Source organism: Rhinoraja longicauda, chromosome 43 (assembly GCF_053455715.1).
Source record: "Rhinoraja longicauda isolate Sanriku21f chromosome 43, sRhiLon1.1, whole genome shotgun sequence".
In the NCBI taxonomy this organism is placed as follows: domain Eukaryota; kingdom Metazoa; phylum Chordata; class Chondrichthyes; order Rajiformes; family Arhynchobatidae; genus Rhinoraja; species Rhinoraja longicauda.
In genome coordinates, this window is record NC_135995.1 from 1,107,447 (window position 1) to 1,129,806 (window position 22,360).

Consider the following 22,360-nt stretch of genomic DNA (forward strand, 5'->3'; position numbering starts at 1 on the left):
CGCCCACTGGATGCAGCGATCCGGTGGACGGCCAGTACAGCCCATAAGAAAGCTGTGGAAAAGGCGGTCTGGCTGACCTGCTATAAAAGGCAGGTCCAGCTTTTGGACCGCGTGGTTGTGGCACAGGCAGCCCAGATCAGGGACCTTCAGGAGGAGGTAGAGGAGAAGGCTGCGGGTGGGAACCAGTTGATCGAGGCTCTGGACTCTTTAAACAAAGAGCGCCGGGTCGTGACCAACCGCCACGAAACCAGGGTAGAGCTGATGGAGTGTCAGGCTACTGAGGCTATGCTCAGTGAGGGCAGGCTCCGGGAGCAGTGCGCTTCCCTGAGCCACCAGCTGGAGACCCAGGAAGAGAACCTCAAGGGGGTTAGGGCAGCCTATAAAATGGTTTTGGAGGACAGGTCGGAAGGGGCCGACCACGGGGCCTGCCTGCAGGAGATAGAGGGTCTGCGGGGTGCTTTAAATAAAGCAAGCGGGCTGGTCTGTTTGATGAACCCCCCCGCGGGCCAGTCACTAGCGGGTGCGAAGGTCCCGGTTCCGATCCCTAGAAAGACCGTGGTGGCTTCAGCCCCCAAACTCCGCGATCCCCCTAGCTACGAGGCATCCTGGAAAAGGGGTAGTGTAGGGGAAAGAGAGAGAGAGGAGCTCCCGGTAGAATACTCGGCACCGGCACCCATGTTGTCGGTCCTGGAAACCAGACGGGGACCCCCCATGGAGAATGGGGACACAGAACCCATTCAGAGCGAGATCATGGTGCCCCACAACTCCCAGCATTTAAGAGCCATGATCGGGCATGTTACAAAATTGTCCGGATCAGGGGACCCCTCACTGCATTTCAGGGAGATAGAACAGACCGCCGCAATCAACGGTTGCGACGAGGGAGAACGGGCAAAATTGTTGCTGTTCTCCCTGGACAGCTCGATCCTCCAATGCCTCTCAGACGAGAGTAAAAGAGGGACCAGGACCTACAATCTCCTGCGGGACGAGGTCCTGGAAGTCTTGGGGGTAGGCGATGAGGGTCCATTTGCCCGATTAGGGAAGACCCTCCAGATGGAGGGAGAACCCCCAAGAGTTTTTGCGGCGCGACTGTGGACAGTATATCAGAGCAGTTGCCCGCACGTCCCCGCGCGGGATGACCTGGCCGGGAATGGGAGAGCACAGTGGCTCCGATGCTTGGTGTCAAACAGCCTGGCAGCCATCAGGGAACAGGCGAAAGCCTGGTTTGATCCCACAAATAGCACGGAGGAGGCAGTTTTAGACCGTTTCACGGTAGGGTATAGAAATACCCGGAGTACGACCACCCGGTTAGTAAAAGGGAAGGTGCACGTAGCGGAGGCTACTGCACCGGCCCAAAAGGGGTGGCGACAGGAGGGTAACCCTACCACACAGTCCAAGTGTTTTAAGTGCGGTAAGGTGGGGCACTGGCGAAAAGATTGCAGGGTCCACATTAAGGAAGATAGGGTTGGCACCACCCAGCGCGCCGATGTCCCAGTTAAGCCCGAGATCATCGAGACGATGATCGAGGTGATGCGGTCCCTCATGACCGCACAGGGGAAGGTGGCAGTCGCTACCGGCTCCCCGGGTACGGGAGGGACACTGGACATTCCCCAATGACATCAGCCCGCACAGCCCGCCTATCTGTGTCCTCTCCGCTACGATGCGTGGAAGAAGCCGCTTGTGGAGATGGTAGTGGAGAGGCAAAGGGGCAATTATCTGTTGGACACGGGGGCTTCATGCACCGTGGTCCACACAGAGGAACCCTTTGACTCTCCCCTGTCCACAGGGGTCCCTTTCGCACTGGCGGGGTTCACGGGGAAGGAACAGGCTGGCGCGCGTTCCATCCCGCTGTCCGTTCATTTAGGGATACTCCATACCACATGGGAGTGTATCCGGATGAAGTGGACAGAAGGGGGTGGGAAGGGGATCATTGGATCCGATTTTCTAGTAAGCCATGGGATCCTCATGGACTTACGGAACCACTGCCTTTGAGTGGACAAGGGCGGTAAAGGGGAGATAATAGTGATTAGGGGAAAGGAGGGGAAAGGGACTCTGTGCACCATGAAGCCGCCCGAGGGTTACGATCTCGAGTGCATGGTGGCAGAGGTCCCGGCCGAACTACAAGAGTGTGTGGGAAGCAACCTGAACGCGTTTGCGACCCACAAACACGATTGTGGTAGGGTAGTGGGGTTCGAGGTCAGCATAGACGGGGACCCCATGATCAGACCCCAGAGGCAGTACAATTTCCCCAAGGAGGCAGAACCCGATTTGGAGATAGCCATATCTTCACTGGTGCAGCAGGGCGTACTGAGGCCGATAGCCACACACGTAAACTCTCCATTGTGGCCGGTTAGGAAACCGGATAACTCATGGAGGGCTACGGTGGACTACCGGGTCCTCAACAGTAATATCCCCGCCTGCGCACCCACGGTGGCAGCAGTTGCCGACCTCATCGGAAGTATCCCAGCATCCGCGACCACGTTCACGGTGCTGGATATTTCCAATGGGTTTTGGTCCATTCCGCTACGGCGGGAGGACCAGTACAAGTTTGCCTTTACTTTTAAAGGGCAACAGTATACCTGGAACTGCTTGCCACAGGGTTTCCACAACAGCCCCAGCATTTTTCACCAGTGTATGGCGGATAGCCTGAGGGAGTTTAGCCAGCACCACCAGGTCGTGCAGTATGTGGACGACCTCCTCCTGTTCACAGACACAAAGGAGGAGCACGGTCCACTGCTGACCGAGTTGTTGGAGCTGCTGGCTAGGAAGGGTTTTAAGATAAACCCGAAAAAGGCACGGATCGGTCTGCCAGAGGTAAAATTCTTGGGTCTGACCATCCGCGCTGGGGAAAGGGCCATAGATTAGGCTAGGAGGGAGTCAGTGCAGGAGTTGCCAATTCCCTTTACAATCACGGGTGTGAGGTCTTTCCTGGGACTGACCGGGTATTGCAGAGACTTCATCGAGGACTACGCGGCCACCGCAGCCCCGCTACTCCGACTCCTACACAAGGGAGTGGAGTGGGCTTGGGATGAGGGTTGCCAGGCCGCGTTCGAGAAGTTGAAGGGGGATCTGCAAACCGCACCAGCCTTAGGAGCCATAGATGGGGAGAAAGGGTTTTCTGTGGAGGTGGCAGCCAGTGGGGACAGCCTGAGTGCCGTGCTGCTGCAGGAACGGCACGGTAGGCTGCGACCAGTGGTGTACTCCTCCAGGGTGTTCACCGATGTGGAGAGGAGTTTCTCCAATTGCGAGAGGCACCTTTTAGCCACGCATTGGGCTGTGAAGAGGGCTTTAATCTTCACAGGAACCTCTCCAATCACTCTCCTCACCCATCACACACCCACCCAGATGCTTCTGGATGGAAGGATCAAGGATGGGACTGTCAGCAGCACCCGCATCGCGCGCTGGACCCTCCTCCTTACACAGATGAATCTAAAAATTGAAGGTCTGTGCGAGCCAAAGCTCGCGGCAAATTTAATATATCCCGGAACGGCCCATCGGTGTTCCGTGGAGGGGGTCTGGGACGTCGACATAGGTCTACGGGCTGGGATCCATCCCACAGGCCGGGAGATCTATGTGGACGGCTCCAGTACGGTGTCAGCTGGCGAACGACTCACGGGGTGTGGAGTTTATGACCCCAAGGCAGGCATTGCCTTGGCAATTAAGCTCCCCAGTCTCATGAGCGCGCAGCAGGCTGAGCTGTCCGCGGTAGCGTACGTTATTACCCACCCAGAGAGGTTCCTAACCCCGTACACGATCTGCTTGGACAGTATGTTCACCTGCAATTCGTGTACAGAGTACCTGGCCATCTGGTCCCGTCGCGGATATACTTCCTCAGACGGGAGGCCGTTAACCGTTAAACCCCTGCTAGAGCAGATTTTAGCAGCAGTAGGGGAGAAAGGGGAGGTTTACATCCATAAGGTAAAGGCTCATTCCGCCACAGAGCCCCGGTGGGAGGGCAACAAGCAGGCGGACGCCCTGGCCAAGGAGGGCGCCCGCAGTGGCATTTTTTGGGACCCCTATGGGCACAGGCCGATAGCAGCGATCCAGGGTAAGGAGGGTAACGTCGGGACCCCAAAGGTCACATTGCCTCTGGACCTGAGGACCGTCCAAGCTCAGGATCCTGTTTTAAAAGCCGTCCTCAGAGCAGTTAGCGAGGGCACGCAGGTAGAGGGTCTCTACGGTAAGGAGACCCTCTCTGTAAAAGAAGGCATGCTCTTCCATGCCGAACAGTGGGTTGTGCCACAGCAGCACAGGAGGGAGTTCCTCCAGCTGGCACATGAGGGTCCAGGGGCAGGGCACCCCGGACCGGAGGTTACGTGGCAGCGGGTAGAGCAGGCGGGATGGTGGCCGGGGCTTAGGGACGAGGTCCGTGAGTTCTGTGCCAGTTGCCCCGTCTGTGCTGCCAATAACCCAGACCCCCAGAAAAGGAAAGTGCCCATGGGACACGTCAGGAGGGTTGAGGGACCATGGCAGTCGATCCAGATTGACTACATCGGTCCCTTGCCCACCACCCAAGGAGGCTATAAGTACTGCCTCGTCCTCGTTGACGTGTTCACTAAGTGGGTGGAGGCTTTCCCCTGTAAAGCAGCTACGGCACTGGGTACTGCTAAGATACTGGTCCGGGAGGCGTTCTCACGGTGGGGGCTCCCTCGTTTTGTGGAGTCCGACCAAGGGAGTCATTTCACCGGACAGGTGATGCAGAACACCCTCATGCTCTTGGGCATTGAGGGGAAGTGGCACGTAGCCCACAATCCCCAGTCATCAGGGATTGTGGAACGCATGAACAGGACCCTGAAAGAAAGGCTGAGGAAGGAGGCTACGGGCTCGCCCCAAAAAAATGGGCGGAGGTCCTGCCTCTAGTCCTCATGGGGATCAGAGCCAGCCAGTCTAAGAGCACGGGATATTCCCCGTACGAGCTGATGACTGGCAGGGTTATGCGCACTCCCACCCATGTTCTGGCCCCGGTGCTCACGGAGGGTCAGCTCGAAGAGGTTAAGAGGGACAGGTTTGTCCAGAACCTCTTCGAACATCTAAAGCAGATCCACGGGCAGGCGGCTGGGAACATGAGAAGGCAGCACCTGGGTAACAAGCTGTTGCTGGAGCCGCGCAAGCTGCAGGAGTGGGAGGTAGGAGAACTAGTGATGGTTCGGAACTACGCTAGGGTAGGTAGTTTCGAACCACTCTACACGGGGCCCTACAGCATTGTAGATAAAGCCAGCCCCATGGTCTACGCCGTGAAGATGCCCCGGCGGAGTAAGTGGTTCCATGTCAATCAGTGTAAATTGTACAGGCCGGGGGCACAGGGGTCAACCACAGGGGCCAGCCCTGTGAGTGGGGACTCAGAGCCAAGAACGAGGCAGGCCACGCAGACAGGTAAGGTTGCCTGCGTGAGGGGGGAGGACATTCTCCAGGAATGGAGAGTCTCGCGTTTTGGGTGGGATTCGGACGAGGAAGAGCCTGATCAGCTCGACCAGGGGCTGGATCCCATTACGGAGGAAGAGGAGTCGGAGGGGGACGACAGTAACGTCCCCGACTCAAGCACCAGGAAGGCGGGGGTAGCGAGCGAAGGCTCACCACCTGTAGATACAGGTAGAGTGAGGCCGGATGCCGCGGGTATACCCAGCACCAAGGGGGCAGAGCTGGAATGGGCGGGGCCTGGGTCGGCAGCTGCGGGGGGTACCCGAGCTGCGGCACGGCAGGAACCGGTCCTCAGCCAGGCTGTCCAGGGGGCAGTGCCTAAGGTGATCCTCCGTAGGTCCAGCAGGAAACCCCAACTTAGAAAGTTTTGGCCAGAGGTCAATCACGCCCCGAGGTACGGGAGCCAAGTAAGGAGGAGGGAGCTTACGTCCCGGAGGGGACCTAGCCCCCGCCAGGCAGCGACAGGCTGCGGAGGATCAAAGGTGGGAGACAGCGTGGTGCAGCCGCAGGAGACGACCCGCTGCAGCCCTGACAGGGATTAGCTGAGCCGCCCGGGGAAGGCGGCACTGTATTATATTTTAGATAATATAAATAAGGATAGGTATTTTAGATAAGGATAAGCTATTTTAGATAAGGATAAGCTATTTAAGATATTTTAGGTAATATAGATAAGGATAGGTATTTTAGATAAGGATAAGCTATTTAAGATAAGTTTTGTGGGGATAGTTAGCGTTTAAATAAAGTTGATGCGTCCAGGATGTGTGGGTGTGGGGTGCAGGCTGGGGGGTCAAGAGACCCGCCCGCAGAGGCGTTTAACAAAGCCAAGCGCTCCCCAAGAGGCTGGCTATACCATTCTTCTTTATCTGTTTTCCGAAGTGGAAGGAGGCACTCGTATGGTGGATCTTTGCCAGGGCGATCGGATGTGGGTGGACCTATCGGGGCCACACCAAGGACATCATCGTCTACGGCTGCTCCGGGGACATGGCTCCCATCGCGACCGATGGGACTGGAAGGAGAGAAGCGGAGGAGACCGCAGTTTACTTCCATGAAGGCCGGTGGCCGGGGTGGCTGGGATCGAACTCTTCAGAGTATTCCAGCGCCCCAGGTTTTGCTTATCGGGACGCTTCATTATTGTGCCCGAGAATCAAGATCATCGCCCAAAAGATCAGCGCCACCGTTGGCAAAAGGATCTGCCTGGTATGCACGGGGAAGGTCCCCGCGAGCAGGCGGTGGTGGCTGAGGAAAACGAGCAGGACAATGGCCAACTCCACTGTTGAGTGGGAGAGACTTAACAACAATACTCACAGAACTATTTCTGGGACTAAAGAACAGTTGAGTGTGTGTTGGGACAAATGGTGGGAACCGGATGAGGGGATTTATATGTGTATGTGGGGTTCAAGGTATCGTTGCCCCACGGGCAACAGCATATTTTTCCAGAGACAATGGCAGGATGACGGTAAGGGGATGAGGTGGGATGTTAGCTCGCGGGCTTGTGGGGTCCCCCTTTCCCCGATCCCGGTAAACGCCACTGAACTCATCACCAGACCACGCATAACACCTCCCACAGTTCCACTGGCAGTAGCACAGGAGGACCAGTGCCCACAAACCACTAAGGGGCACCGGGAATGGCCTGGTACTGATACCGACTGACCAGGTATTGTAACAGGGGGTGCACTACGCGGTATCCTCGGTGATCTTAAACCTCACCGAGGTGCGGTTTCCGGGGTGGTGCTCCAGGGAAACTGAAAAACTGTACCAGGTGCTACTAACCAACATGTTCCGGCAATTTTACGAGTTCGACCTTGCCAGTGTGGATAAGGAGAGCTTGTATAGCCAAGAGCCGGAGGACTGGAATCAGACGGGGAGGCATAGGAGGGGTGTAGTAAATGATGTATTTACAGGCTTTAACACCGGGACATCTGTGGTCAACGCTCTAGATACCGTGGAGCTGCAGACCCAGATTAACAGATTAAAGGCACAGTTAAAAGACATCCTCACAGATGAGAACAAGGTCGTCGGGTCCGAGCTACATGAGGACCAGGCAATGACACTACACCTGCGCGAGATAATTGCCGAGCTGGAAAGGCATGCCGGCACGGTGAACGCACTGATTAGGGAAGATCGGAACGCGTCCGATCAGGCAGCGCAAAATGAGGTGTGCATATTGTACGTTGCATGGTTGCTGGGCGAGGGCCGCAGCAACCTCGAGGACCTAAAGGGAGGATTGGTCCCGTCCTGGATCAGTAACAAGCACCTACAGGCGCTGCTACCCTTTCAGAATGCGCTCACCCCGTGCCAGCTCAGGTTAGCATCGGAGGCATACCCTGTTCCCGTAGATTGTGGCCAGTCAAACCACACAGTCATGGGAATAGTGGTGCGGATGCCAGTGTTGGGCAAGACGACAAGGCCCGCACCAGTGTACAGGGTGGAGAACATTGGAGTCATTCAGGGGGGAGCCCATATTCGCTATGCAGCGGTCCCATCGCACGTCATCCGCTGGGAGCAGTCGATGACGGGCACTGACCTCTCGGGGTGTCGGAGCCGGGGAGCACATATCACTTGAATGCCTTTTCAGAACAGCAATGCGGGTTCAGGACTGCTGGCGCGAAGCCTATGAATTGTACCATGGAGGCAATGGCACAGAGCCATGTGCCCCCACAGGTGGCATACATAGGGGGTGGTACCTATTGTGTTACCACGGCAGCGCAGTACTATCGACACGGACAGCACGGTTCGTGTCCAGTAAGAGACAGCAGCTTCTGTTTTAAACCCAGGGCAGAGGTTCAAGTGGCACAGCAGCGAATTGTCCCCATTCCTGAACCCTCCACGGTTCACCTAACTGTACAGGAAAACTTCACCGACCTGCAGCGATTTGTAGCGCATTTCGGGTACGCCATTCCCCCTCTTCCCGAACATCTCACAACCCTGTTAAAGGCAGTCGCCGTGTCGCAAAGACACTTTTACACCCTGGAGCAAAAGACCGTAGAGATAGGGTCCGAAATATTGGACATCGTGATCCCACCATGGTGGGACCTGTTCACCAATATCGAGGTCCCGTCTTGGGTTAGGATAGCATCACACGCATTAGTTGTGATACAAGCAGGGATAGTCTTATATTTGATATGCGTAAAATGTAAAAGAGGGCAGCACCTCAATAACTGAGTACATCAAGGGGAATGGAGAGACCGTTACGTGCGGGTGGGCGAGCAGGACCCAGCCGCAAGCTGCTAGGAGGACGTGCCCCCTCCGCACCGAGTAGACTGTGTTTTATATTGTCCCCTTCAAATTTGTATAAACTGTGTTTTTGTATTGTCCTCTTCGAATTCTTATCAAGAGTGATTGTGTAGGAATGTACAAAATGTATCGTTTTGCTGTTGTGTTGTTTTCATGTCCTACATTAAAGCTGACACCAGTAGGAGGATGGCGGAGGCATCGGCCTGGGATGAGGTGTAGGTGTATATGTCTGACATGAAAATGTACATACTTGTAATATAGTTTTGCCCGGGACACGGGCAGTAAAGGCCAGCCTAAGATGGGGACTGAACTTTCGCAATGAAACACTAGTTTAGTTAAAACCTCAGGGGTCTGGATATGGAGAATCGGGAAAACATTGCTCAACCACATTATTTAATTGATTCGATAAGCTGGGGTTATGCAAATCAACAGGAGGGACTGTAAGATTTGAGAAGTTTTCCCTCATTTGGAAAGCAACACCAAACCAAAGAGCTGCAGTTTGGACATTTTAAACGAGAGACTGGGGCTGATAGCAGAGAAAGGCTGCGGTCAGATTAACAAAGGATGTCACAATCCGTGGGTCCTAAAATGGCCGCAGGACCTCGTGACCAGCCACAAAAAGTAAAAACCTTACAACCCAGTCTCTAGGGTTTCTGCAAAGCCACGGCCAGAACAAAGGATGGGTATTGGCCATGCAGAAACCTACGAAACCAGGTCGGAGTCCAGACACTGGGGCGCTGACATCAGCATACTCACAATGCCCCAAGCCGACCTAAACAGTTCATCTCAGTGAGGGGGCACAATAGCCCATAGAAAACTACCTGGTAGGTGATGGGAAACCAGTTAACACCCATCACCTCACAACGAAATCCCAATTAACACCGTCTGGCCATCCCCGGTATCCCCGAACATAAGCGCAGATCAGAAGAAAAACTCATACATATCTTTTTGAACAAAGAGATTCCAAGATCTGGCGGGAGATAGGACGGGTCAGAAATAGTATAACTGGCCACTACTTTTGGGTGAAAAAGTTAAGTCAAGAAGCGCAGAGAAAACCGGGTTCGATAGCACGGTAGCGCAGCGGTAGAGTTGCTGCTTTACAGCGAATGCAGCGCCGGAGACTCAGGTTCGATCCTGACTACGGGTGCTGCACTGTAAGGAGTTTGTACGTTCTCCCCGTGACCTGCGTGGGTTTTCTCCGAGATCTTCGGTTTCCTCCCACACTCCAAAGACGTACAGGTATGTAGGTTAATTGGCTGGGTAAATGTAAAAATTGTCCCTAGTGGGTGTAGGATAGTGTTAATGTACGGGGATCACTGGGCGGCACGGACTTGGAGGGCCGAAAAGGCCTGTTTCCGGCTGTATATATATGATATGATATGATATGATAAGTCAATTGAAGTCAAGAAGAGAGTCGGAAGGAAGTCAAACGAATACAGGAGGAAGAAACGACAGGCAAGAAGCACGGATGCAAGAGAGAGGAACAGGCATGCAACTCGAGAAGAAATACTGCAAAACGGACAGCCAGTAACCCCAGTAATAGCCCCATGGTGAGCATGTACTCCAAATCCTACATATCCTGGACATAGTTTAGTGTAGAGGGGAGGGTGGTTGTGAATAAACGTTGGGTGTGTATTAAAACATGTGTTGGTCAAGGTTGCGATGCGTCGTACGTTCCCCATCTTACAGTCGTGTGTATGTCTTGTAGAACTGTGTGTCTAAGAATTCATAAGTAAAAGGGTATTCGTGTATATGTTTTGTGGAACTGTGTGTTTCAAGAAATCAGCGAAAAAGGCAATCGGGTATCTGTCCTGTGGAACTGTGTGTGTTTAATGATTCATAGGTATAAGTATTCGTGTGATTCGGTATGTGTTTTATAGACATGTATTATAGAACTGTATAAGTATTCATGGACAATAGTCCCAAGTGCTGAATAAAAGCCTTTTCATTTAAACCCTGGTTTTCAAATCTGGTCTGGTTGAATTTTTCTGCACTATAAGAGCTCCTGCATCTAAGTCCAGTGTCTAGAACCGTAAGGGGTGAGTGGGTCGAACCACTCACGGGGAACCAGTGTGCATGGCCTGGTCAAGGGATCAGAGCAAGGCACGGGGACCTTAGGTCGGGCGAAAGCTCGGCGCAGAAACCCCTTACAGACCAGATCCAATCCTTTCAGGGGGTGGGTAGGGAAGAGATCTAAATGGAGATGGAGGTATAATATTTGTAAGCCAAGCAACAGCAGATGGATTTTAATGCAGATAAATGCAAGGTGTTGCATTTTGTTAAGACAAGCCAGGCAGGACTTACACAGAGAGACTGAGGGGTAGAGGTACATAGTTCCAATGATGTGGCATTACAGGTTGACTGGGAAACAAAGAAGGTGGTGACACAAGACACTGCAGATGCTGGAATATAGAACAAAGATACAAAGTACTGGACAAACTCAGTGGGCCAGGCAGCTTCTGTTGAATGAATGCAGACCTCCCAACATTTGATTTTACAAATTCAGAATTTTGATGTCCAAAATTCAGAATTTTACATCAAAATTCATAATATGGCACGTAATGCAACTTTTCAGCAAAAAGAAGTATGCACGCCAAATGCGTGTACGTGTTGCGCTACATTCACGTGTGCAAAACGACTATTTTTTCCAACAGTCTGTAGTTCTAGGACTACATGTACAATGTCAGGCCGATCACGAGTATATTCTACTATTATAGAAAGGTTATTGAACAGAGATGCTTTTTACAACAAAGAAAAAATTGTTTTGTTTCGTTTTTTCTATTTTGCTTTTTCCTTACACATCCCAATTCTCTTGGTATTGAATAACAGAACAATAGTCATAAAATGTATGACAAAGTTATGAAGAAAGAGTTTAGACAATAGACAATAGGTGCAGGAGGAGGCCATTCGGCCCTTCGAGCCAGCTCCATTCAATGTGATCATGGCAGATCATTCTCAATCAGTACCCCATTCCTGCCTTCTCCCCATAACCCCTGACTCCGCTATCCTTAAGAGCTCTTTCTAGCTCTCTCTTGAATGCGTTCAGCGAATTGGCCTCCACTGCCTTCTGAGGCAGAGAATTCCACAGATTCACAATTCTCTGACTTCTCAGTTTTAAATGGCCTACCTCTTATTCTTAAACTGTGGCCCCTTGTTCTGGACTCCCCCAACATTGGGAACATGTTTCCTGCCTCTAACGTGTCCAACCCCTTAATAATCTTATACGTTTCGATAAGATCTCCTCTCATCCTTCTAAATTCTAAATTCCAGTGTATACAAGCCTTGTCGCTCCAGTCTTTCAACATATGATAGTCCCGCCATTCCGGGAATTAACCTAGCAAGAATATCCTTCCTCAAATTTGGAGACCAAAACTGCACACAGTACTCCAGGTGCAGTCTCACTAGGGCCCTGTACAACTACAGAAGGACCTCTTTGCTCCTATACTCAACTCCTCTTGTTCTGAAGGCCAACATTCGTTTGGCTTTCTTCACTGCCTGCTGTACCTGCATGCTTCCTTTCAGTCCTTTCAGTGACTGATGCACTAGGACACCCAGATCTCGTTGTACGTTCCCTGTTCCTAACTTGACACCATTCAGATAATACTCTGCCTTCCTATTCTTACCACCAAAGTGGATAACCTCACACTTATCCACATTAAACTGCATCTGCCATGCATCTGCCCACTCACACAACCTGTCCAAGTCACCCTGCAACCTCATAGCATCTTCCTCACAGTTCACACTACCACCCAGCTTTGTATCATCTGCAAATTTGCTAATGGTACTTTTAATCCCTTCTTCCAAGTCATTAATGTATATTGTAAATAGCTGCGGTCCCAGCACCGAGCCTTGCGGTACCCCACTAGTTACTGCTTGCCATTCTGAAAGGGATCCATTTATCCTCACTCTTTGCTTTCTGTCTGTCAACCAGCATTTAAACAACAGCACATACCTAATTTAATTGAAGACATACTTGCTCCAGTGGTCTTCAACAGCAAATCACAACGGTCCATGTCCCCCCCAACCCTACTCCCCCCACCACCCCTCTCCCCACACCTCCCAAATCCACTCCCCCACCCCTCATAAAAGAGGTGAGGCTGTAAAAGTGGTGAGATTGGGGGCGGGACAAAGCCTGGCAAGTGAAAGGTGGATGCAGGTGAAGGGTGGGAGATTGGCAGATGGAAGAAACACTCAGGAGATTGAGCAGAGAAATAGATTAAAAGTTTCAAGTTAAGACACTGCATTCAAAAAGTGCAAGTTAAAACCTTTGCATATTGATGAACTATTTTAGAATGTGGACAGGCAACAGTCAATTTCTAGAGTGCATCGCCCACAAACTGCAACATGGTAGAACCATTCTACCACAACAAGAAAATAGGTCCTGAACTACTATCTAACTCATTGGAAACCTTACTGGTTTATCATCGGACCTTACTGGCTTTATCTTGCACTAAATGTTATTCACGTTATTCCCTCTATCATGTATCTGTACACTGTGGATGGCTCAATTGTAATCATGCATTGTCTTTCCGCTGATTATTTAACACATAACAAAAGCTTTTCACTGTACTTCGGTAAACATGCCAATAAACTAAACTCAACACAACTCAGAATGTTACTTGGGCTTGAGGACTGAGTTATCGGGAGAGGTTGGATAGGTTGGGACTTTTTTCTTTGAAGCATTGGTGGCTGAGGAGTGACCTTATTGAGGTGCACAAGAACATGAGGGACACGGACAACACTCAGTCTTTTTTCCCCAGGGGAGATCATTCTAAACCGAGAGGCCTTACTATGAATTAAAATCCTAAATTGTGGTGAAGCCATATTTGAGGGTCTGAGAGAGGGACTCGCTCAAGTTTAAATCGGAGAAGTTTGTTTGCAGGAAAAGGAACGTCAGGAAAGTGGGATGTTTTTTAGTGTGCTGACAAGAGATCAGGACATGCACGTCCCTGTTAGAGTGAAGGGCAAGACAGGCAAACATAAGAAAACTTGGTGTTTGAGGGAAATTGAGGCTTTGGTCAAGATTCAGAAGGAGGCATGGGAATGTTTTGGCAGCTGGGATCTAGTGCATCCCTGGAGGAGTTTTAAGAACTAAGAAGAAAATTTAAAAAGGATATCAGAATGGTAAAAAGGGGCCAGAAGATAGCTCTTGCAGATAGCATTAAGGACAATCCGAAGAGATTTTATAAATACACAAGACAAAAAAGGGTAACTGGAGAGAGTAGGACCCCTCTGGAATCAAAGCGGTCAATACTGTGTGGAGACACAGATGGCTAAGGTCCTCAATGAGTATTTCTCCTCTGTTTTTACAGAGGCGAAAGACAGGAGGACGGCAGTCAATGGAAGTAAATTGAGAGCAGCCAGTATGACCGTCAAATAGATGCTTAAGGTCTTAACGGGTATCAAGGTAGACAAATGTCCCGGACCGGATCAGATATACCTGAGAACACTGTGGGAAGCCAGAGAGGAAATTGTGGAAGCCCTGGCTGAAATTTATGAGTCATCATTAAATACAGGAGAGGTGCTGGAAGACTGCACAGTGGCAAACATTGTGCCTCCAATCACAAAAGGCTGCAGGGAAAAGGCTGGAAACTATAGGCCAATGATCTTAACACTTCTGTTGTTACTAGTGAGTATTTCTGAGAGATAGGATATGTATGCATTCAGATCGACAAGGGCTGATTCGCGAGAGTCAGCATGGTTTTGTATGTGGGAGGTCGTGTCTCACAAATATGAATGATTTTTTTGAGGATGTGACCAAAAAGGATGATGAGGGCAAAGTTGTAGATGTTGTATCTATGAAGTTCAGCAGAGCATTTGACAAGGTCCCACGTGGTAGGCTGGTCTGGAAGTTTAGATCACATGGGATCAAAGGATAGAAAGCTGAATGGATGGAAAAGTGGCTTCATAGAAAGAAGCTAAGAGTTGCTGGTGAAAGGTTCTTTCTCGGACTGGAGGCCTGAGACTAGTGGTGTGGGTAAAGGATCGGTGCTGTGCCCATTACTGTTTGTCATTTGAATCAATTATTTGGAAGAGAACTTTCATGGCAATATTGCAGATGGTACAAAAGTGGGCGGTATAGCAGATTGTGAAGATAGATGTCAGAAATTGCAGCTGGACCTTGATCGGTTTGCCAGGTGGGTGAAGGAATTAATACATAGCAATGTGAGGTGTGGCATTTTGAGAAATCTAACATGAGCTGGACCTACAGAGTGAATGGTAGGGATCTAGGGAGTGTTGTGGAACAAAGGGATCTAGGAGTGCAGGTGTATGGTTCCTTGAAGGTGCAGGCACAGGTAGATAGGGCGGTCAAAAAGGCTTTTCGCACATTGGCTTTCATCAATCAGAGTATTTAGAGTTTGGGAGGTTTTGTTGCAGTTATAGATGACATAGGTGAGGCCACATTTAGAGTATTGTGTTCCGTTCTGGGCACCTTGAATCCGTTAGCCTTAAGAGCTAAATCTAACTCTCTCTTGAAAACATCCAGTGAATTGGCCACCACTGCCTTCTGTGGCAGATAATTCCGCACATTCACAACTCTCTGGGTGAAAAAGATTTTCCTTATCTCAGTCCTAAGTGGCCTACCCTTATTCTTAAACTATGACCCCTGGTTCTGGAAACCCCAAAATTTGGAACATTTTTCCTGCATCTAGCTTGTCCAATCCTTTAAGAATTTTATATGTTTCCACAAGATCCCCTCTCAGCCTTCTGAATTCCAGTGAATATAAGCCCAGTCGATCCATTCTTTCATTATATGTCAGTCCCGCCATCACGGGAATTAACCTGGTGAACCGAAGCTGCACTCCCTCTGTAGCAAGAATGTCCTTCCTCAAATTAGGAGACCAAAACTGCACACAATATTCCAGGTGTGGTCTCACCAGAGCCCAGTGCAACTGCAGTAGGACCTCCTTGCTCCTAATCTCAAATCCTCTTGCTATGAAAGCCAACATGCCAGTTGCTTTCTTCACTGCCTGCTTTACCTGCATGCTTACTTTCAGTGACTGGTGTACAAGAACATCCAGGTCTAGTAGCCCCTCCACCTTTCCTAATCTGACAACATGCAGATAATAATGTGCCTTCTTGTTCTTGCCACCAAAGTGGATAACCTCTCATTTATCCACATTATACTCCATCTGACCACTCACCCAACCTATCCAATTCAACCCGCAGCCTCATAGCACCCTCCTCCCAGCTCACACTGTCACCCAGCTTTGTGTCATCCACAAACTTGGGGATGTTACATTTAATTCCTTTGTCTAAATCGTTAATGTATACTAGACCAAGTGGACCTGTTGGGCCCAAACCTCTCCTGCATTGGTGCAGCACCCTCTCCTCCCCCCTCTCCTCCCAAGGTGGAGAGGGGGGTAGGGGGAGAGGGGGGGTAGGGGGGTAGGGGGAGAGGGGGGTAGGGGAGAGGGGGGGTAGGGGAAGAGGGGGGGTAGGGTGAGAGGGGGGTTAGGGTGAGAGGGGGGTAGGGGAGAGGGGGGTAGGGGAGAGGGGGGTAGGGGAGAGGGGGGTAGGGGAGAGGGGGGTAGGGGAGAGGGGGGTAGGGGAGAGGGGGGTAGGGGGAGAGGGGGTTAGGGGGAGAGGGGGTTAGGGGGAGAGGGGGTTAGGGGGAGAGGGGGTTAGGGGGAGAGGGGGTTAGGGGGAGAGGGGGTTAGGGGGAGAGGGGGTTAGGGGGAGAGGGGGGTAGGGGGAGAGGGGGTAGGGGGAGAGGGGGGTAGGGGGAGAGGGGGGTAGGGGAGAGGGGGTAGGGGAGAGGGGGTAGGGGAGAGGGGGTAGGGGAGAGGGGGGTAGGGGAGAGGGGGGTAGGGGAGAGGGGGGTGGGGGAGAGGGGGGTAGGGGAGAGGGGGGTAGGGGAGAGGGGGGTAGGGGAGAGGGGGGTAGGGGAGAGGGGGGTAGGGGAGAGGGGGGTGGGGGAGAGGGGGTGGGGGAGAGGGGGGTGGGGGAGAGGGGGGTAGGGGAGAGGGGGGTAGGGGAGAGGGTGGTAGGGGAGAGGGTGGTAGGGGAGAGGGGGGTAGGGGGAAGAGGGGGGTATGGGGAGAAGGGGGTAGGGGGAGAAGGGGGTAGGGGGAGAAGGGGGTAGGGGAGAGGGGGTAGGGGAGAGGGGGTAGGGGAGAGGGGGTAGGGGAGAGGGGGTAGGGGAGAGGGGGTAGGGGAGAGGGGGTAGGGGAGAGGGGGTAGGGGAGAGGGGGTAGGGGAGAGGGGGTAGGGGAGAGGGGGGTAGGGGAGAGGGGGGTAGGGGAGAGGGGGGTAGGGGAGAGGGGGGTAGGGGAGAGGGGGGTAGGGGGAGAGGGGGGTAGGGGGAGAGGGGGGTAGGGGGAGAGGGGGGTAGGGGGAGAGGGGGGTAGGGGGAGAGGGGGGTAGGGGGAGAGGGGGGTAGGGGGAGAGGGGGGGAGGAGAGGGTGCTGCACTAATGCAGGAGAGGTTTGGTCTAGTAATCAATACATTTCCTGAAACATGGGTGTCATCACTGCTGTATTCCATTTCTCTAATTTTAGGCTTTGGCTGTGGTTCCCTAACACCACATTCCCACAATCCACATCCCTATTCACTAGTTATTAGCCGGGGTGGGAGTTGCTTTACGTCCTCGTCGTCCACCCTGGGTAGTTCTACAGAACTGGCAATATTTGCAGCAAAGCGTCAACTACGGTTCTCTGAAACACCAATTGCCACTTTTGATTGTTGTAGTTGACATACGAAATAAGTTATTAGCCCTCACTATTTCTTCCCCGACAATACCATTGTCTTAAGCTGAGAGGGGAGAGATTTAAGAGAGACTCAGAGACAACCTTTTCAGTCAGTGGGTAGTCAGTGTCTGGAATGAGCTGCCAGAGGAAGCTATGGAAGGGAACACTTAAAAGGACTTTGAAAGACATTTAGACAGATATACGAGCAGGAAGAGCTTAGAGGGCTTTGGGCCAAATGCAGGCAAATGGGACTAGGCCACTATACCTACTTGATCGGCGTGGACAAGGTGGGTGAAGGGCCTGTTCCTGTACCGTACACCTCTGGAAATAAAGACAATGAACTGGGGCCACAGTTAGATGTGGGCTTATGGCAGTGGTCATGTCTTAATGTTGGGAGGAGAAGCTGCTGAACTTTGCCAGATACAGGTTTCATAGGAGACCTAAAATACAAAGATGCCCAGGCACTGATGATTGGGAATTTCAACAGCATTTTCACCAACTGGGGTACCACTGCAAGGAAGGGGAGAGATGCCGAAGTATTCTCAGAGTACACTGAGGAGGAAATATAGAACATAAAACGGTACAGCACGGAAACAGGCCCTTCAGCCCACAATGTCTGTGTCAAACATAATGCCAAGTTAGGCTAATCTTCTCTGTCTGCACATGACCTATATGCCTCCATTACTTGCCTATCCAAGTGCATCTAAAAGCTTCTTAAACACTACTATCATATCTGCCTCCACTGCAGTGTGTTCCAGATACCCACCAGCCTCTGTGTAATCAAATACTTGCCCTACATATCATCTTTAAATTTTGCCCGTGTCAACTTAAAACTATGTTCTCTGGACCGTAACATTTCAATTCTAGTCAAAAAGTTATCACACTCAATTTACAACAGCAGCTTGTAGGCAATACAAAGCAGGGGGAGTCAATCATGGAGAATAGAGTGAAGACTTGGAACAAATATGTTCCCATTAAAGAATTGGAGACTCTAATCCAAGAGACACACAGATCTCAAGGAAAGCATGGGGTTGGCCAAAGCAAAAATAGGGAGATTTAGGATAGATGCCAAGAGCCGTAAAAGTAGATACGGAGAGGAGGTGCAGAGGACGTTAGGTTTACATCCAGGAAGACACATGGGTGAAGAACACTGACATATAAGCAACAAAAGCACTTGAGATGTTGTGTAAAGTATGGAGAATGAAAAAATGGAAAGAAAATAGAGAGATGTGTCGCTGACCAGACAACAGCTTGTATTTGGAGGCAATGTCCAGTTCTCAACAAACCTCTTTTTTAGTTTAGTTTAGAGATACCGTGCTGAAACACGCCCTTTGGCTCACCAAGTCCATACCCGACCAGTGATCCCTGCACAGGAACACTATCCTGCACATTAGGACTATTTACAATTATACCAAGCCAATTAGCCTACAACCCCCGACATGTTTGGCGATCGGGAGGAAACCAAAGCACCCGTAGAAAACCCACGCAGGTCACAGGGAGAACGTACAACCTCCATGCAGACAGCAGCCAGAGTCAGGTTCGAACCCGGGTATCTAACGCTGTGAGGCAGCAATTCTACCGCTACACTACCATGCCACCCTTTGCACTGGTCTTTCACAGAAGAGAGCAGTGGTATCAGCTGTGACGTTGAGGTGGTGAAAGTGAAATAATGTGCAAGAATGGAGCTGATAGCGATATCAGTTTTGTAGAATCTTTCATTTAAACAGCCCATCACACATACAGAATAGAGAGATTGGCGGAGAAGTTGCATCAGCTGAATAAGTGGAAAACTAAGCTGCCTGCTCCTTCATATCAATATTGCTGCCTTTTCAAACTTGCTGTCTACTTTTTAATTCCTGTTCTAATATTCTGTGTCAAATTTTAATCGGTCATGGCCCATTTGCACTGAATAGATACATTGCTATTGCTCCTGTACAGACAATATATAAATCCCAATTCTTCTTGCCATACACAACACACAGTTTACCTCTGTTGGAAATTACTCACTCAGAGAACCCAGGATCAGTAGCAGAACCCTCATTTCACCAGGTGACATTCTGCAAATGAAAGCACAGAATTAAAATCAGAGAGAAATGAGGTACAAGGGTCTTGTGCAAGCTGTAAAGTGGGACAGCAATTAATAGTGGGTGAAACACATGACTCCCTGACTGGGAGATCTACAGACAAACGCAAGATCTCCCTCTCAGCGTTGTACAGGAAAATTAATTACAATCAATTAACATGAGGTAAAATTCTGAGATTGATCAAGTGGTGATGTCTTCTTACCTGATTCTGCAGAGGTGCTGCTGCCTGGGATGGAGGGAGATGAGACCACCTGCAACCTCCTCAGTCCCGGGTACTCTACCGTGAGTGTTGACAGACTCAGCGACAGCTCACCCACTACCTTCCACATCCGCTTCCCGAGTGAATAACTGCAGGGCTGGATAACAGTGCAACCGATGCGGGTTTGGGGAAAACATGCAAAGCAGACAAACCAACACCCCCCATTCTGTGTCTGTGGAATGAAGAGTCCATTGTTTCCAGTCAACTTCCTCTAACAACCGCAGATCAGTGAAGGGTCAGCATTGAGCAGGGGGCTGCAATTGTAACAGACAAATGTATTAGAGAGGAAATGCACTGTAGATCCTGTATAAATCCTGCCTAATGACCAGCTGACCATTACTACACAGAGGGTCATACTGGAACAGAAATGGAGATGTGTTAACAGAGGGAATAGTTATAGTATAAACACTGCTAGTGGACTGAGTATTGGAAATGTAATGGACAGTGCGAGCTAGAGAGGGTGCAGCCACAGAATAAATCCCAGCCACGTTCGTACTGGGTCAGTATGTGACACTGAGCTGTGTATATGGGAACTGGAACAGAAAGGAAATTGGAGAGAATTTTATCAGATTTATTCTCCACTCCAGCATCATCCCACGTGGCAGCGTTGAGCTGTGTGGTGGATCTACAGTGAACAGATGGGGCTACAAAAGGAAACTGGCAGGATCATTCCTGTTGTACTAAAACATGTCGCATCAGATATTGGTGTCTGTGCTCCGGACCCAGAACAGACAGTAAACAGGACATTGGCAGCTGAAGCACAACTACGGCCTGCAAACAGGCTCTTTGGCCCAACTCCCGTTTGCCTCTGCCTGACCATAATTATCCCTCTAATCCTTTTCGAACCATGAACCTGTCCATAAGGCTTTTAAATGTCATAATTGTTCCTGCCTTTACCACTTCTGGCAATTCATTCCATACATCCATCACCCTCTGTGTGAATAAAACTGTCTCACACGTCCTATTTAAATCTTTCCCTGCTCACATTAGGACATTGAATAGCACATCACAGAAACAACCCTATGGCCCACAATCTCTATGCCGAATGCAGCACGATAAAATTAATCATATCTCCTTGCAAAAGATGTTATAGAGGTATATAAAATCATGAGGGAAATAAGTAGGGTAAACGTGCATGGTCTTTTCCCAAGTGTTGGGGAATCAAGAACCAGTGGACATAGGTTTAAGGTAAGAGGGGAAAAAATTAACAGGAACCTGGAAGTAATTTTTTCACTCAGAGGATGGTGGGTAAATGGAACATGCTGCCAGTGGATGTAGTTGATGCAGGACTATAACGGCATTAAAAAGATACTTGGACAGGTACATGGAAAGGTTTAGAAGGAAATGGGCCAATGGGACTACCTAAACTAGGGGATCTGAGCCGACAATAATGAATTGGGCCGAAGGGTTTTTTCCCTGCTGCATGACGACATATGATCAATATCCCTCCATTCCCTGCAGGTCCACGAGCCTATCTGTAAACCTCTCCGATGCCACTATTGTATCTGTTTCCTCACCACCCATGGCAGGATGTTCCAGGCACCCATCACCCTGTGTAAAAAAAACTAAACTACACATCTACTTTAAACTTTGTCTCTCTCACCTTAAATCTATTCCCTCAAGTGTTTGACAATTTCACATTGGGAAAGAAGGTCTAACTGACTAGTCTCTCTATACCTCTCGTAACTTTATATACTTCCATCAGCTATCCTCTGCTTGTAGTCACATGTGGCTGTGCCTAACGGCTGCGGCTCGCTGGCAGTCTGTTTGTCTTTTTTCCTTTTTTTTGTTTGTGTGTCGGTGTTGGGATGGTTTATATTTCTGTTTTTGGCTGTGTGTGTGTGCGGGGGGGGGGGGGGTGTGGTGGGGGGGGGGGCGGGTGGGGTGGGGGAAACCTATCTTTTTTTAGGTCTCTTCCCCGGGGCGCAGCTTGGCCGCGGGGCCTTCCATCGCCCGCGGGGCCTTCCATCGCCCGGCGCGGCTCGGCCGCTCGACTTAACATCGCCGGCGCGGCTCGGCCACGGGACCTAACAGTGCCCGGTGCGGCTCGGCCGCTGGACTTAACATCGCCGGCGCGGCTCGGCCGCGGGACGTTTCAGTGCCCGGCTCGGCCGCGGGACCTTCCATCCCCTTGCGGGGGCTGTGTGTGTCGGTCGCCTCGGTAGGGGTCGAGCTGCCTGTCCGTGGGTGCGGGGGGAAGAGAGTGGAAGTTTTGTTGCCTTCCATCACAGTGAGGGGGTGTTTGGAGTCACTGTGATGGATGTTTGTGTTGGGGTCGTGTGTCCTGTGTTCTTTTCTTTTTTGTTGTGTTCTGTGACTGCTGGAAATGTAATTTTGTTCAGTATCTGTACCGAATGACAATAAAGTTCTGTACTGTAGGTAATAGCCCATAATCCAGCCAGACATTAAACCCATGGCCTCCAGCTTTAGTCAGCTTATAGAGGCCTCCAACCTCTGCCTTGGTAAAATGAATGCAAGCATCAATCTTATCTATGCCCCTCGTAATTTAATAAACCTCGGCAAGGTCACCTCACAGCCTCCTTCACTCCAAAAAAGAAACAGCCCCCACGCATCCAAGCTCTCCTCACATCTTGAGCACTCCTGTCCCGGCAACATCCTTCTGCAGCCTCTCTATCTCAATCACATTCTTTGCATTCAATAGCATGGTGACCAGAAAT

The 22,360-nt window shown here is 50.8% G+C and overlaps 1 protein-coding gene across 1 annotated transcript in view; it reads right to left on the reverse strand.

The window, feature by feature from the left end:
• The window catches only part of LOC144612128 (uromodulin-like), a 35,641-nt gene extending 15,923 nt beyond the window's left edge, over positions 1 to 19,718 (reverse strand). Inside the window, exons 1-2 of the mRNA XM_078431688.1 lie at positions 19,626 to 19,718; positions 19,347 to 19,396 (exon numbers count right to left, since the gene is read on the reverse strand). Coding sequence (XP_078287814.1) covers positions 19,347 to 19,395 — 49 coding nt within the window. The 5' untranslated portion in view covers position 19,396; positions 19,626 to 19,718. The remainder of the gene's footprint in view (positions 1 to 19,346; positions 19,397 to 19,625) is intronic.
• Positions 19,719 to 22,360: the final 2,642 nt, after the last annotated feature.